General features: G+C 39.6%; 1 protein-coding gene across 2 annotated transcripts in view; it reads left to right on the forward strand.

The window, feature by feature from the left end:
* ZPLD1 (zona pellucida like domain containing 1) overlaps nt 1–13,493 on the forward strand; it is a 74,591-nt gene extending 61,098 nt beyond the window's left edge. For both annotated transcript variants that reach the window (XM_058555524.1, XM_058555525.1), the window contains exons 7-11: nt 62–142; nt 5,699–5,870; nt 7,095–7,203; nt 12,866–12,895; nt 13,318–13,493. In XM_058555524.1, the coding sequence (XP_058411507.1) occupies nt 62–142; nt 5,699–5,870; nt 7,095–7,203; nt 12,866–12,895; nt 13,318–13,493 (568 nt within the window). The remainder of the gene's footprint in view (nt 1–61; nt 143–5,698; nt 5,871–7,094; nt 7,204–12,865; nt 12,896–13,317) is intronic.
* Nucleotides 13,494–17,352: the final 3,859 nt, after the last annotated feature.

Below are 17,352 nucleotides of genomic sequence, written 5' to 3' on the forward strand. Positions count from 1 at the left end.
ATTAGTAACTAATACCCAAAAGAAGATTCTAACTCCAGATTATTCTTACATCTTTCTGCAGATGGAATGTCTTAATGGATTATTGCTACACGACACCATCAGGGAACCCAAATGATGATATTCGATATGATCTCTTCCTTAGGTAGGTGTCTAAGTCTTGTACTGATAGCAAAGATCCAACTGTAGATAATTGAAATGGAATATCTAAGTCAGATAAACAAATTAGAGGGCACTTTTATTGGTTTTAAATTTAAAATTTTACATTTTGAACTTTTAATCCTTATAAAGCTGGAAGTATAAAAGTCGAGAAGAGTTTTCAACATGAAATGCTGATAAGGCTCTTGTTGAATGAGAGTTGTGAGTAAGTTAGGTCCGTCAAAGATGTTTTATTCATGTTTAGGACATTTAGGAATATTTCACTGTCTTAGGAAAAGCATGGCTAGGATATTATCGTCAATAAGAGAAAGGCGGTGGGAGGGTACTATTTATCTGCAGCTCGGCTGTTTCATCATATGTCAAAAGGAGAGTAAAATTAAAGTAATGGTCTAGATAATTTAGACCCCAAAATGCTTTTCTTCATTTATAAGTATTTAATATGAAAGTATAATATAGCCTGCCATTCCTTTTTTATCAGAGCCAATAACTTCAACTTCATTCCCCAATAAACAGTGATAGAGTGAATGTAATCTACATTTGGGGAAAAGGGACATTGATCAAAAAAACATTCAATCATCCCAGCTCCCTTTCAGCATTTTTACCTGACAGCAGACAGACTTGAGAGTCAAACAATGGCTTCTCATCATGCTTATAAAATGCAGTTGGCTCAGATCCTGCTGCTCATTGACACATGATGGGACTAATATGATGGGAAACCAAAGGAATATGCTATATTGGCTAATCAAGGTTAAGACGATGTTCAGAGGGCATGGTCAAACTGACACTCTTATGTCCTATTGCTGGAAGTGTTAATTCGGGCAACATTTTTGGGAAAAAATGTCAGTATGCATCCAAAACCTGAAAAGATTTCATATTCTTTGATTATAAATTGGGAAGCATATTCTAAAATATTTATGACTTTCTGGTCTATCAGTGTTATTTAAAATAGTAATACATGGAACAACCTGGATGTTCAGCAATAAGGAAACAGTTAGGTGAATTATGGAGAATGAGTACATTGAGGGCTTGCACAGGCACTACAATCATGTAATGTCATTTATAAAACGGTTGGTTCTATTTTATCTCCTCCCTTTCCCTCCTCTTGATATTTCTATCCTTGAAAATATATGGTTCTTTAAAATTTAAATGTATTAAAATATGAAGTGAAAGGATCAGCATACACAATTGTGTGTACAATGGACCTCATTTATATAATACATATAGAAAAGACTGAAGAAATACATCAAGAGGTTCACAGTAGTTATTTATGCATGATAGGATTGTGGATCATTTTGTTTGGACATTTTTCTCATTTTCCAAAATTTCTGTAATGCTCACACTGATAATCTGTAATCCCATCATCAGACCTCAAATATGACTATGGTGGTAGCTTAGTTCTGAATCTTTTCAGTTTCTCATTGGAAACTATAGAGAGTAAAAGGAGTAGCTAAAAAAAAGTCCCCCAAATGCCATTTTCAGTGAAACCAACAGGAAAAGAAAACCTAGAAATTCCAAAATATGTGTTAGTGTTGATAAAAGCAGTTAAGATCAAGAGAAAATTGTTGAGGGAGAAGCTTACAGGAAGCAGTGTGGGGAGAAGAGGAGCAGGGAAGGAAAACCAATGATGAGGGTCCCAGGGCACCAGATCCTAGAAACAGTCTGGAGAAATATGTACCTATCATCAGGAGAGGGCACCACTCTGAGTGGGAGTTGGTAGGGCTGAGCTCCAGCAAGCCACCAGGGGACATGAGGAATGAAGGGGTAGAGAGTGTCCAGAGCCTCAGAAGTGGCAGATCTCATAAAGTGCCAGCAAAAGTACACCTTCTAACGGTGAAGGATTCACCTGGGAAGACAAGGCCTACCTGTGCTGGAATAGGTTCCTAAGTGAACCTGAGGAACGCAGACAGGGCTGATGGCAGAACCCTTGAGAACAACCTCACGTTCAGAGAGGCAGAGAAAACTCAGCTACACGGTTATGCCAGAAGGTCATTACCATTCCACGCCGCCCTGCAGTCCCCTGAAGGTAGCGGGTCTAGGGAAATCAAACTCTTTCAAATGTGAACGGTGAGCAAATGAAGGCATTTCTTGCAGTGTTCCAATATACTACAAAAAAGATGTGGAAAGTGGCAGAAAAAAATTTAAAGATGAATTAAACTCACTGGGAAAATGTTGCCACGGAACAGATAAGATTTGTAAGTAAACATCCCAACATTAATTAAAAAAAATTAAAAAGTAATCGTAGTTATGAAGATAGAATTATAAAACTCAGGTAAGAAAGGGTAGGACAGTAAAAGGTAAGCCTACAGGAATGTGAAGAGGGAACTGGGAGAATTGAAGATGGAATGGAAAAAGAAGTGTACTACAGAAAGGAAGACATAATTAGAAGGTGTTCAGGGGAGAAGAGACAGTGGAAAGTGCAGAATGGGACAGGGAAGACAAAAATCAGAACTGCAAACAAAAAAACAAATATAAAGGAAAAGATAAAAAGGATTAGAGTAGCAAAGATAGACATAAAAGGCAGGTAAAGGGAATCTGATACATGTATAATATGCATGGTTGGAATCCCCCTAAAAGAAACCAAAATGATAGAATAGAAAAAATATTTAAAAATATAATCCAGAAATAACTTCCTAAATTAAAAGAAGATTTACATCAACACAGTGAAAGGATGCCCTGGATAAAATCAGAGCTTTCATCAAGTGAAAACTAGGGAAAACATAAAAAAACATAGACAGAAATCTAATAAGTGGGACCTGAATTCTCCTCTCAGAAAACAGTTCTAGTGGAAGGACAGAGAAGATAGAAATGACATAATCAATAGGCTGTATATTGAGAGCTGGCAATTCTAACAATATCAGAAAACAGAAAGTCACCATCACTTGGAAGTTTAAAACTCTTAAATAACAAGTTGGATCAGAAATGGAAATATGAACCAACATTTTGCAACAAATAAAAGTAAGCTCTTCAAAAAAACAAATAAAATAGAGAATCACAAATTGGGGCCAGCCCGGTGGCTCAAGCGGTTAAGTGCAAACATTCTGCTGCAGTGGCCCGGGGCTCGCCAGTTTGGATCCCCAGCGGGCACTGACGCACTGCTAGGGAAGCCATGCTGTGGCGGTGTCCCATATAAAGTGGAGGAAGATGGGCACGGATGTTAGCCCAGGGCCAGTCTTCCTCAGTAAAAAAAGTGGAGGATTGGCAGATGTTAGCACAGGGCTGATCTCCTCACACACACACACACACAAAAATTAGTTTAATCAAAAAGGGATAAATCAAAAATCCATAAAATGCAAAAAAGAAAAAGAGAGCATCCACATGGAAATGAGGAGGATATGGGCCTACCAGATATTATAGTTAATAAAAATTCTAAAATTATTAAAGGGAAGTGATATTATGCCAGGCTGGACGCATAGACAAAAATTTAGAATACTAAGTCAAAAAATAGACCCAAAACACATGGGAATTTACTATATGATAGAGTGTGATAGCACACAAATCACTGGGATTATCAGAGATTTTTTAAAATAGTGCTGGACAATGGATAACAATAAAAAAAAATAGCACTGGATCTGTACTTCACTCAATACACCGTGATAAACTTTACATGGATCATTAATTTAAATATAAGAACTACAGCTTTAAAAGTGGTGGAAGAAAACACGCAAAATACGTTCAGAACTTTGGGGCAATAAAAATCTGTCTTCAGCCCAAATAGTGGAGCCACAAAATAAAATATTGAAAATTAAACTGCATAAAAATAAAACTTCTGTGTGGGCACAGTCCACACACACACACACCGTGAGGAATGTTCAGAGCCAAACAACAAAGTCAAACAATTTGCAACTTACTTAACAAGCAAGGAGCACTCTTCCTAACATATCAAGAATTTGTTGTAATCAGAAGAAAAAGGCCAATAACATAATAAAAATTTGGGCAAAGGGCATAAACAATTTTCAGATAAAGAGACACAAATGGTTCTAATATATATGAAAAGATGTACATATTCATTCACACTAAGAAAAAGGCAAATTAAAATTATATGGTGAGGGCTGGCCCCATGGCTTAGTGGTTAAGTGCGCGCGCTCCGCTACTGGCGGCCCGGGTTTGGATCCCGGGTGAACACCGACGCACCGCTTCTCCGGCCATGCTGAGGCCGCGTCCCACATACAGCAACTAGAAGGATGTGCAACTGTGACATACAACTATCTACTGGGGCTTTGGGGAAAAAAAAAAAAAGGAGGAGGATTGGCAACAGATGTTAGCTCAGAGCCAGTCTTCCTCAGCAAAAAGAGGAGGATTAGCATGGATGTTAGCTCAGGGCTGATCTTCCTCACACACACACACACACAAAAAAATTAAAAAAAAAAAATTATATGGTGATAATTTATTTTTCCTATCAAATAGAGAACAATCCAAAATTTTATCTGTATACTTTGTTGAGGTAGTTCTGGGGAAAACAAGGATTTTTTCCATACATCACTGGGGAAGTACAGACAGCAGCAATGTTTAGAGAGGGCAATGTGGCAAACTCTACCGAGTGATTCTACAGCTATATTGTATAGACAACACTGCACATGTTCAACATGATGTATTATAAGGCTATTCATTATTACTTTGCAAAAAGCAAAACATTCAAAACAGTGCAAAGGTACATAAATAATGAACTGGTTAAATAAACTCTGGCATGTGTGCACAATGGAATCCTATACAACTGTGGAAAAAGAATATGGAGGCTCTCTAAATATTAATATGGAAAGATCTCTAAGATACCTTGCTAAATTTAAAAAAGGCAAGGTACAAAACAATACAGACAGTGTGCTATTGTTTGTTTAAGAAGTGGGGAACAGGCACTGGCCCCATGGCCTAGTGGTTAAGTTCAGCACGCTCCTCTTTGTTGGCCCAGGTTTGGTTTCCAGGCATAGACCTACACCACTCATCAGTGGCCATGCTGTGTTGGTGACCCACATACAAAATAGAGGAAGACTGGCCCAGATGTTAGCTCAGGGCGAATCTTCCTCAAGCAAAAAGAGGAAGATTGACAACAGATGTTAGCTTAGGGGGAATCTTCCTCAGCAAAAAAAAAAAAGAAAAAGGAAAAAAAAGGGAATAGGGGAACAAGAAGAATCTATTGCTTCTGCTTCTATTTGCCTATGCCCTGCAAGGATGCAGTAATGTGAGCTCACCTCCGGCAGGTATGTACATGGACATGGATGGTATGGACAAGGGCAAAGAGGGGACAGAGACTTTTCACTATACATGTTTTATACTGTTTGGGCTTTTGAACCATATGACAGTATAATCCCTCTAAAATCTGACAGTAATATTATAATCAGAAAGTGACATGTTTAAATTTTGTGATCTAGGTCACTCTTGTCATATTTGTTGAGTTAGCTTATTCTCTTATTAAATATCTGTAACATGGCATAATTTTGATAGCTCTTAATGTAACAAGGGTACTCTTAATACTGCAGAAATTAATTTACAAGTCACAGTGGGTTGTACTTTCCAGTAATATCCTGTTTTCACATTCCCTAACACGTAGCTGTGACAAAGATCCTCAGACCACCGTCATTGAAAACGGCAGAAGCCAGCAGGGCCGGTTTTCCTTTGAAGTGTTCCGATTCGTGAAACACAAGAATCAGAAAATGTCCACCGTCTTCCTGCACTGCGTTACCAAGCTCTGCAGAGCTGATGATTGCCCCTTCCTTATGCCAGTATGTTTTTAGCAAGTTTATTCTAAATTGTTGAATTGATCTAAGCTGAAACGTTATCAAGTGCTAGGAACTCATTTCTATATAGAAAGTGGATATGGGTCAGGTCAGACAGTTTGAAATAGGACTTTTTCATTCATCCAGTAAAAACCTATTGAATGCCTACTTTGTGCCAAACATTATCCTGGGGATATAGACATGCGTGCATCAATTCTGAATTCAGTTAGCTTATCCTTTAGGAGCATGAGATAGTGAGGGAAGAAAACAAGACAAAAATGTTGTGGTGCAAAGGCAGACATATATGGGTTGCTGTAAGAGGCATTATTCATCACCGTGCAAGAGACGGAGCAGGAGAGGCTGGCAGGTTGGTGGACGAGATGAAATTCCAGCTGTGACCTTAAAGACGGATAAACCCCAAAGGGATAAAAATCAAGAATGTGAGAGACACGCCTTGCCAAGAAATGGTTAAAGACACATAAAACAGTCGCACCAGGGAACTCTCAGTCCTTCAGCAAGGCTATGGGGCAGAGTAGAGGATGATGGGAAAACCTGGGGAGGCAACAGGGCTGGCACTAGAACAAATTGGGGCCTGATGGCTCTGGAATCCCTTGGATTAAAAATTAAAAACTTTAAAAGGTGCAGATCTGAGTTGCATACAGCCATCACTAAAATATAGACTCATTTACCAGCGAATAAAAAAAATTCTATTTCTGACATACCTCCTAGGGTCACATCAATATTAGCCTGAGAAAAATGCAGGCACGCTTTTTGATTTGAAATAGCTTTTGATTTGTACTTATGCTCAAATCCATGCATTTCTTCACCACCATTGATTACTTCAGTCCCAACTAGCTCCATCAGAGGGGGTTAAATGGAGAGAGTCCACATTACCTTGCTCTGTGCTGACCAACATTTCAGAGAACAATTTATTAAAGGCTTGAGAGAAATAGAAGGAGAAAAATTTGATAAACACAGCTCTTTTTTCAGGAGAGCCATGAGCTATGTGAATTAATGAGGCAATTCACAATGACAATGGGAGGAAATACATGTGGCCAAAGCCAGGATAAGAAACACTGTAGCGGTTGTATGCAAAGTAATTAAATAAACGCACAGAAGTGAGTAAAATTAAACGTGGTATCTCTTCCAAAAGAATCTGCTTGCCAAATGGCCATAAAGAAACAATTTCGCGCCGGTGTGGAATTTCATTTGTTTTCATTAACACCTCAGACTTGCGGCCACCGAGAAAGGAGAGATGCTGGGCGGAGGACCACTTGGAGCCGCCAGAGCGCTTCCGGAAACGCCGTCCTCTCCGCCGGGCCCATCATCACGCGGAGCGGTAGGCGCGCGCGCCCGTCTGTGTGTAGAGACAGGCGGTTCCAAAAGAGCTCCTTCCTAGGCTTCTAAGGAGAGCTCAGAGTTTCCTCAACAGCACGAACTAACTGTGAGACAAGATAAACTGCCAAGCAGTTTTAATTTCACGGTAGTTTCCCGTTTACTCAACTTGCACACAAAGGGCAATAGCAATATTGTCTGGACCACACTTCTCTTTACACACGTACACGCAAAGTTGACCGTGCTGGACGTGTTTCCCTGCCCTGCTCCCGGAACTGCATCCGCTGGCTGCCTTTCCCTCTGGGTTCTGGGTGGGCTTGAGCAATAGGTGGCGTCCTCCGAGGATGGGGGTGACGTCCACACAGCTCCCGCCAGACAACTCTCTCGCTAGAACTACGCTCTGAGAGTTCTGGAAACCCTCCGGTAACCCATAGCCTAGGTAACTTGGCTTTCTCTTGTGATTCCCTACATCTTTATAAATAGTCCTATTAAACTCTCCTTAAATCGCCCAGTTTGAGTACCATTTGTTTCCTCTGAGGATCCTGAATATCATACCCCATCCAGTGCACTCATCCACGCTCACGAATCTAATGGACACAACTGTTTATCCACATATATTCTCATTTATACACATATTTGTGCATGCGTGTACATACACATATTCTCCAAAGGGCTGTTGCTTCCCATCAGCGTGATCCCGGAGACTTCCAGAACGAGGTGGATAACACACATGCAGTGTAAACAACACAAACCTAAGTCAGAAAAACTGGTTCTAGTTCCAACTTTTGTTCAAACAAGCTATGTGACTTGGGATTTTACTTCACTTCTCTGGACAAATAATTCTTCATTTTAAAAATGAGGGGTTTGAGGGGCCGGCCCGGTGGCGCAAGCGGTTGAGTGCGCGCGCTCCGCTGCGGCGGCCCGGGGTTCGCTGGTTCGGATCCCGGGCGCTCACCGACGCACTGCTTGGCAAGCCATGCTGTGGCGGCGTCCCATATAAAGTGGAGGAAGATGGGCACAGATGTTAGCCCAGGGCCAGTCTTCCTCAGCAAAAAAAGAGGAGGATTGGCGGATGTTAGCACAGGGCTGATCTCCTCACAAAAAAAAAAAAAAAAAAAAAAAAAAATGAGGGGTTTGAAAAAGTAGACTTTAAGATTCTTTCTAACTCTATAGTTCTAAATTTCTCTTAACAAAAGCCGAATTCTAGTTTGGATTATATTCTAATAATTTTCTCTCTTATTTTATGTTAGCCGTAAGGCTATTATTATGTTTCAGTTAGATTATCTTTACCTTTTCTCCTACGCCTTCTCTCCCATACCGAAAAGAAAGTTTTGCCTGAAATTAGTAATTAAGCAAAAAGTGGTTTGGGTCTGAAATACCCAGAAAATTGCTTTAAGTACTCACTCCTTTGCGTAGACATAGAATTATTTAAAAACAAATTAATAGGTCTTTTAAATAATTCTGAAATTTGTTAAATATGAAATTTCAAACTTAGTCTATATTCCCTGAAGGCTTGGTTTGTATTTCGAATGGTTTGAAAACGACTGATTTGTGGTTTGTGAAAGGCCCGTTCTTATCTCTATCTAGCTGTCAGAAATAGCTCCTTGAATTACACTGCATGGAAACTCAGCTCTTGTTGCTAATAATCAGGAATGCTTTTGGGGAGGCACAATCAAAAATATTTTTATTTCTATGGGTCCTATCTGGAGTCAGTTTGCTGTAAGAAAAGCACCTTGAAAGCGACATCTCTCTGTCCATGTTGAGTAGATGGCTTTTCCTCCTTATTAACCTCCTTGCTTCCTTCTTACCCGGACCAAATCAAATTTAAATATTACAAATTTTAAATAACTTGATAGTGTAAGATAATTTTTAAACAGACGAAAATTACTAAGACCCCCAAATTTACTTTCCATTGTGTTGTCTTGGTTAATGGTCTGTCTCTACCTTTGAACTTGAAGATCCCTGAGGGCAAAGACCGTGGCTTTCTCTATTGTATTTCCTGTTCCTGGAAGACCCCAAAATCCTGGTAAAGATTACCAAGTAGAAGTTTCTACTTCTACCGTAGCTAACCAGCTATCCGGGTTTGTAGGTTTCACTCACACCATATCCAGTCGCCCAAGATATCTGTGCCAAAACCTCAGAGAGCTAATGCCTGTGCTAACAATGCCTCTGAAGTTATGCCTGGCTTTCTTCCTTTCCAAGTTTGATTTGTTTCCACCTCAAGGATGGCATTTATCCCCCAACACACTAGGGTTGTCTCTTAGTGACCTCAGTCTCTTTACCAGCAAAGCTCCCAAGGATCATGTTCAAACCTTCCAGATCCCCTTCATTCCTTTCTCATTGTCTGTAGATTTTCTAAATAATTTTGATAAATAGCCATAAGATGCTATTTTTGTCTCATTTTTGGTTGATTATAGTGGCTTCACGTTGTAGAGGACCATCTATAACAATGTTGATGTTATAATACCGTAATATCCATGCAAAATTTTTATTTTAAATTCCACATAAGCACAGAACTCAGAAATCAAGCCATATCCATCCACAGGCAAATCCTACATAAACTAATGCCCAGCTTAATGACCAGGGCTGCCTTCTTTCCCTAGTTTCACTTTATTTTTGCCTTGGGTCAACTAGAATTTCTCTCTCCAGGTCCTGTGGCCGATTTTATATAGACAAGTTCAATTTCAGGCTCGATTTGCTTTCTTCAAAGCTCTCTGATCCTTGGAATTTTTGCTCTGTTTACTCATTGACTCACTCCTTTCCCCTGGACATCTGGCTTACGTCGTTTAATAAGTCATTAAAGCTCAGAACTTCTGTTTGTTTTTTTTAATGAAATCAAATACATTCTGGTTACTTTAACACAACATTGTTAATTCTCTTGATAGTTGATTTAGGAAAATATTCACAGCCTCAAAATTCAAAATCCTCAAAATTCCTGAAATGTTCTTATTTTAAGCACCGAAATGGTAAAACTTTTTGGTAGGGAAATGCTTATCATGGGGTACAGTTCTGTAAATTCAAAGGTACAATCACTGGAAAACAATAGTACCTAATTGTTTTTTTACATAAATTCCAACGGAGAAGTCCAAACCAAACTCTTGTTCAACTAGTGTCATTGGGTTTTATAGGTAGTTAATTCATTTGAACGTATTTATTTAGTCCCTGCATGGGGCAGGCACTCTGCTAGGAGCTGGAAATACAATGGAGAAAGCCACAGTCTTTGCCCTCAGGGTTCTTCTAGTTCAAAGGTAGAGAGAGACCATTAACCAACATAGCAAAGTGGAACGTTATAAGTTTGGAGGTTCTGAACTTGAAATATGTCGTCCATTTTACCGTGGTTGTGCTAAGAAAGGAAAATGTTCATTCTGAATATATCTTTGCTCTGATGTTCATTTTTTCCATTTATTTCAACTACTTACATGAGAGAAAAGCAGAGAATGACAGTTTATCTGCCAATTCTGGCTTTCCAACAGCTGTGGTCTTGCTGCCATCACTTTCTTCCTGTGAGTCCTCAGCTAGCTATGTTTTTTGAAACGCCCACCAAGTTTAGTATTCCAATCTGTTCTAATTCCAGAAGGTTCCTTCTAGCATATATGTGTATGTTAAGACCAAGTGTGTGTGAGAGAAAAACAGAAGTGTGTGGTGACAAAAAATCTGGAAAATGCCTGCCTCCCCTTTCTGGGCTAGACAGTGCATTGTTTTTTTTTTTTTTTTTATTGCAATGATACTAAAATTGCGGGATACCAGAAACAACCACCCTATAAAGTGCTTCTTTCTGCCTTTATCCACTATCAAATACAATTCCAAACACTATTCAAATATGACATGCTTTGATTTCAGCCATCTCCCAAAGGTAGGATGCTTTCAGCTTTTCCGAGTCCTGAAACCTGGAGCTGATTTGGCTCATGTGGCCTTTTTTGTCCCCGCACGGAGGTTTTGTCCACAGCCAAGTCCTCGAGGGTGACACCTGGGATACTGTTCTTACAGAAGTGTTGGCAATAATGTGGGATGGGAGGGGCTATTTTGACTTCTTTTGTTAACCTCAGGATGCAGAAAATAGTGGGAGCGTCCAGTCTTAGCACTTTTGCCAAATTGGGACACATAGGAGGAAGGAGCTTTCTATTCTCAAATAGAAACGTTTTTTTAAAGCAAATAAATGTGATTTAAAAAAAGACTTTTAGAACATTATGTATTCTCGCCCATGTTCTAGTGAAGCAGCTTGTCTTGGAGAGGGGCATGCAGATCTTCTGCGTGAATTGATCATGGCCCATTCTTTCCTTCCATTTCCATGAGAAGGAAGTGTCTTTATAAGATGGTGTTGGTTGGAGGTTAGGGTTTTCCTAAGGGTGTCCTATAATGAAAATTTGTGCTGCTTTAATTTTTTGTCCTACAGCGATGCACTGCACCATTCTAAAGAATCCTGTGAATGAGTGCTCTCTTAATTTTGGGCAGTGTACTTCATTGCACTTCAGGATCAAACAGCAGAGTCTTTGCCAAGACTCATAGGTCTGAAAAGAAATGGTGTCAGACGGTTTATAAATGTCTCACCTGGTTCTCCCATCAATTGTTTCAAATACTAATCCTGCAGTTTTGTAGCTTGAGATAACCTTCTCTATAACTAAAAATATTTTGCATACTTGGCTAGTTTATATTATTTTATAAAAAGGATTCTGAAACTGAGCTTTTATTTAAACATGTGTTTACTTTATCATGGAGGCTGTGGCAGATGGAAGTTTCTTCATCTGTAAAATGGGAGTAGCAATAGTATCAAACCATATGGCTGTGATGAGAATTAAATGTGATAACACATGAAACAGCACTTTGTAAATTGTATAGCATTACACATATATTAATTGTAATAATATTTATACCCTAAAATCAAACAGACAACTGCACACATTTTATGGTTCAAATAACAAACATATACACACCCACATACTTAAACACAAATGTGAAAGCCACTCATCATACAAGCTCAGGGGTTAATTGCTCCATGATTACAAAATGGGTAACAAAAATTGGGAAACCCAGTGAATGTGTTCATGGCATCTGTGATGATGTTTGCCGGGGGAAAGTGAAAAATCAACAGCGTCGATCTTTTACTGAACAGATGCAAATAACACCACGGCTCGAGCTCAGGGGTCATGCTTTCCTTTCATTTAGTTATTAAGTGTGAATTTATCTTCTTGGAACTTAAAATAATGTTTTTGCAGATTATGATGGGCAAATTGGCAACACTTCAAATAGAACGGCGCTAAATAATGAATATTTCTCTATAACAGAATAACAAATGGCAGGTTATAGGGCTATAAAAAATGTAATAGCTGTTAACAATTACTGTCCCCACTAACCCAACTAAAGAGATAATGATGAAGCGAGGTTGGCAGGGAAGAATACAGCACACTGTATTTTGCGATCATATTTGTGTGCCCAGGGTGGTGGCGGGGTGTGGGCTTGGGGAATGGTTAGATGATGAAATCTCAGGCATGGGGAACAGAAGATGGGAAGCAGAATAGTTTAGGAGGATTTTCATTATTGCCTTCCCCATGCAGCCAGTGGGTGCAGGTGAGGGGACCTGTAGGTCAAAAGTAATTCTAGAATCATAATAAACAAAGGTCAATATTTGGAGACTGAATATTGCTTTTTTTTCTCCTTTTTTCCCCCAGATGAGACTCCAACCAACAATTCACAGCTTGGTAAGATAATTAACATATATTGAAAATAAAAGTATGATTTTTAAAAATTTTAAGTATTTTTTGGTGATCAGTTGCAAAACTATAATCAACTAAATATAATGAGCTCTGGTTTTACAAGTTTATTACATGTTAAACAGCAGTTCACTGAAGATTTCTGAACTCATATGTGACCTGTTGGTCAACTTTTATAGCATTTCTTAGATTTTTGGGTGGGGAGGGGCTGCCCAGGGGATTCCAGGCCACTAGAGCATAAATCCTCCGGTTATTGGATTGAATTATAGTCAAACAGACAGCAGCACTATCCAGTGTCACGCTGTTGCTCTACGAGACACTGAAGACAGGTGTTTTGCAGGTGTGAGTTGGGATAAGGTGAGGTCCCTCTGATGTTGGGCCTTCCCACTGTGTGTGTCTATTTCCTGCAGGTTCTGCAAGTGCACCTCCCTTCCAGCTGAACGCCATCACCAGCGCACTGATATCAGGACTGGTCATTCTGGGAGCCACGAGCTTTTCCCTTCTCCTGTGCTCACTGGCCCTTCTGCACAGGAAGGCACCCACCAGTTTGGTGTTGAATGGCATAAGAAACCCAGTCTTTGACTGACTGTGACAAGTCCCTGCTCTCTGGGGAAGGCTTCCCTGACTATACCACCTGTGACAGCAGTCAGTGTCCCGTCTGAATTGAACGCCAGGCAGCATTTGCTATTTGTAGGTTTGATAGAGTTCACCATGTAGCTCGTCAGCGTGATGATAGTGAAAGAATTTTGAAAATATTGCTCTTGTCACTTGTGTATGTGGTCAGCCCTATTCGTATGGCACCAGTGGGGATACTGACAACAAGCAAACAATATTCAGGATGTAGATCTTACAGGATCAGTTATATTTCATTTTATTTCAATTTGTTTTTGATTATTGATTATAGAGATAAAGGGTGAGCATAGAAAAAAATGAATTTGTTGCATTTTTTCCCCTTAAGCATTAAAACCCAATGCGATGGCATTTAGATTTGCATATGTGGTCCTAAAATGAAAGTTGCTTTTTGTTTTATTCTAGCTTGGGGATATGTTTTAATTGGACTGGCCAATTTGGACACCTGAGATTTAATTGCTCATTCTATGACCTCCTGTGTTTTTGGCTGATTTCCCTGTCTGACAACATTCATTTAAAAAAAACTCTGGGGAAATGTATCATCACCTGAAACATCCATTTGTGGAGCAAACAGTAAAAATAGTTGTTAACCTCTGAAGGATGCTAAGTGACCCTGGATCATTATTCATTTCAGTAGAAATGGCTGTGATTAGTGTTCTCCTTCTGGTGCAGTGAGAACATGGCACAGGCTCTCTCTCCTCCCAGTAACAGCTCTGCTGCTGTCCCAGCCAGGCTGCCAGTGGGGAGGCCACCGCAAAGAGTATTTTTAATTCAGGAGCCCCTCCATGCAAAAGCAAGCTGTCGTTGTGGGAAGAAGGCATTGTCCCCACACATAAGCATAGTGTTCCCATAACAACCTAGTTTCCTTGTTTTTCTAGAACAAAGAGGAAACAGGTTAACTGTGCTTTACAGAACTTTGTTGGAGTCGCCATGAAAAAATGTTCCTTTTCCCACAAATTTCTGATGCCGGCAAGACAAATCGTCTGGAGGAGCCCTCCTTTTTAAGGTGTCTTCTTGAAAGTGTCATGGTCACAATGGAATAAACAGTGTTTTCCTCTAATAGTAAACTGTGAGAAGCATTTGATCCTTTATCAGTTTTGTGAAAAATTTTAAAAAGCCAAGTTTTAAGGAGCCTATATTCTTACAAAATAATCGACCTTCCCTTTGTTCAGTCTATCCACATAATTGAACAAATAAAACAATTCAATGACAAACACCAACCCACTGAGCATGTGCAGCTACCAAGTGCTGTCTTAACTGTAAAAATTGTTGTAGAGACTAGTTTCTATTCAACACTCGTGACCCATTATTCGGGACTCCATTTACTACACCCCATGCAAACCACTATGCAATTTTAGATTTGTTTCAAATGCAGTGCCTGTGCTCTGAAGTTAATAATTAAATCAATCATCAAATCAAAAACACCTTTTCTCTAATTTGCCTGAATAGTTCAGAAGAAAAGTGTTTATATTACGATAATTAGCTATAGAATTGCCTCAGCTTTCTCTTTCGGGTATAGACACAAAGTGAAATGGGATCTGGAAAGTCTCTGGATAATTTCTTCAATATAAATGTCTAATCTTAAAAAGCTGATCTCTTCTTTCTGTATTACTTCAAAATAACTTTGAAGTGACCATTCTGAACTCTCTCTGTGTTAACAAATTTGTCTTCTAATTTAAAGGAAAAAAATCCCACAGAAAAAAAAATATGGACCATGCTACTTATGTGACCCTATAGGTATGTGGATAGTATTGAAATATTCTGGTAAATCGATTTCAGATACTTTAAGTGAATTGCCATTGATCTGAGGATTAAATCCTGTGAATAGGACATTATATCATTGAAAGTGGCTTGTCAGTTTGATTTTTGTGCTTTGGGGATGGCTACTGTTTCAGCTATTGACCTTTTAAATTCCATACCCCATTTTATAAAACTGAGTAATGGACATATATCATTTTGAAAAGCAGCTTAAGTCTCATATTATTTTTGCCATCCTTTCATCATAAACGGGAGAATCAGAGCTATAATGAGACAAACCAGGTTTGTTTTCTATAGCTTGTTCTTATAAACCTGCAGTGAAATGTAGTACTTAGTTATACTGAATATACCAGTTACTCTAGTGTGAAAACCTTACGAAATATGTGCAAATGTTCTTTCAGTTTTAATACCTCAAACTGTTTTTTGCACTTCAGGGGTAAGGTCTGATGACATGTAGAAGATGATTGTTTAATAAAACAATTGTAAATGAATATCTTTAAAATGGTGACCTTTTTTTGCTTAAGATATTTCTCCTTCCTGCTCTCAACATCCTATTCCCACTTTCACAAACATTAAGAGAAATTAAACTTAAAATAAGCTGCCTAATGCGACAGGGAAGGGTAGAGGTCTCTGAGGCTGGATGGAGCTCCATATGGAGCTCCCTGGTGAGGGCCCTGTATTGGGAGACATATCCATGGGCCCACGAGGGTAACGAAGTACACTTCACCTTGAGTTTGAGCTCTGGCTAAACCTGAGCCTACAATTTTAAGACTTTGAGGGGAAAGGAAAAACTGGAAACACAAGGAGCTCAGCTTCTGCCCAGAGTTGCATTGTCTCTTGTGACAGGTCCTCAGGGTCTGGCTGTCATCCCTTGTGTTGGGATGTGATGCAGAGCTGAGGAGAAATGCTTTTCTTGACCCAGGGAGAATCCCACCTTACGAAGGGAGTACTGCTCTGGGTCCTCAAGCATCAGCAGCTTGCTCTGGGAGCCTCACAGATGTGATAGTTCAGGAAGGGGCGTTGTCAGCTGTGGAAAACGTGAGGCAGTAAACCTCTGGAAGTGAGAAAAGAGCAGGAGAAGACGTCCACAGGAGACACTTGCTTGTGAACGTGTATGAGGCACAGTGAGAGGGATTCCCAGAGCACTTGGCAGGACAGAATTGTAAGAGGATGGAGAGGGGGGGCTATTAGGCCAGAACACATTTGTTTTTGTCCTGTATTTATAAGAAAAAAGCAAGCTGATCATAGATAAATTGCTTTTGAGAATGAGGTTCCTCAATTATTTATGAGTGGGGAGACACAATATAAAACAATCCAAATTTGTAATTTAGAAAAAAATATACTTAGGGAGTAAACAAAACAAGTAGCAGGATTAGCTGGCATATTAGTCAGGGTTCTCCGGAGGAAAAAAACCTAATAGGATGTATGTATATAAAGACATTTATTTTAGGAATTGGCTTATACAATTATGAAGGCTGACAAGTCTCAAGATCTGCAGTTGGCAGGACCCAGGAGAGCTGGTGGTGTCGTTCCAGTCTGAAAGCCAGCAGGCTCAAGACCCAAAAAAGAGCCGTTGTTCAGTTTGAGTCCAAAGGCAGGAATAAACCAGTGTCCCAGTGTGAAAGGCAGTCGGGTGGGAGGAATTCCCTCTTAGTCACGGGAGGGTCAGCCTTTTTGTTCTATGCAGACTTTAACTGATGAAGTGGGGTCCACCCACATTAGGGAGGGCAATCTGCTTTACTCATTTATCCAAACGTTAGTCTCATCCAGAAACACCGTACAGACACATCCCAAGTAATGTTTGACCAAATGTCTGGGCAACGTGCGGCCCAGTCAAGTTGACACAAAATGAACCATCACAGCTGGTAAGTTTGTAAATACACCATCAATATCTATCATGCTGCTGAAAACCAATCCAGTGACAGTAGGGAATGAATAAATTAGTATATTAACAAATTTGGCAGTCTACAATTGAAACGATTTTGAAATATTTAATGTTTGGAGGTAGGGGCTTATGAGCAGAGGGTCCTCTTTTATATTAGCTAGCGATATGAATC

Source organism: Diceros bicornis, chromosome 15, assembly GCF_020826845.1.
Source record: "Diceros bicornis minor isolate mBicDic1 chromosome 15, mDicBic1.mat.cur, whole genome shotgun sequence".
In the NCBI taxonomy this organism is placed as follows: domain Eukaryota; kingdom Metazoa; phylum Chordata; class Mammalia; order Perissodactyla; family Rhinocerotidae; genus Diceros; species Diceros bicornis.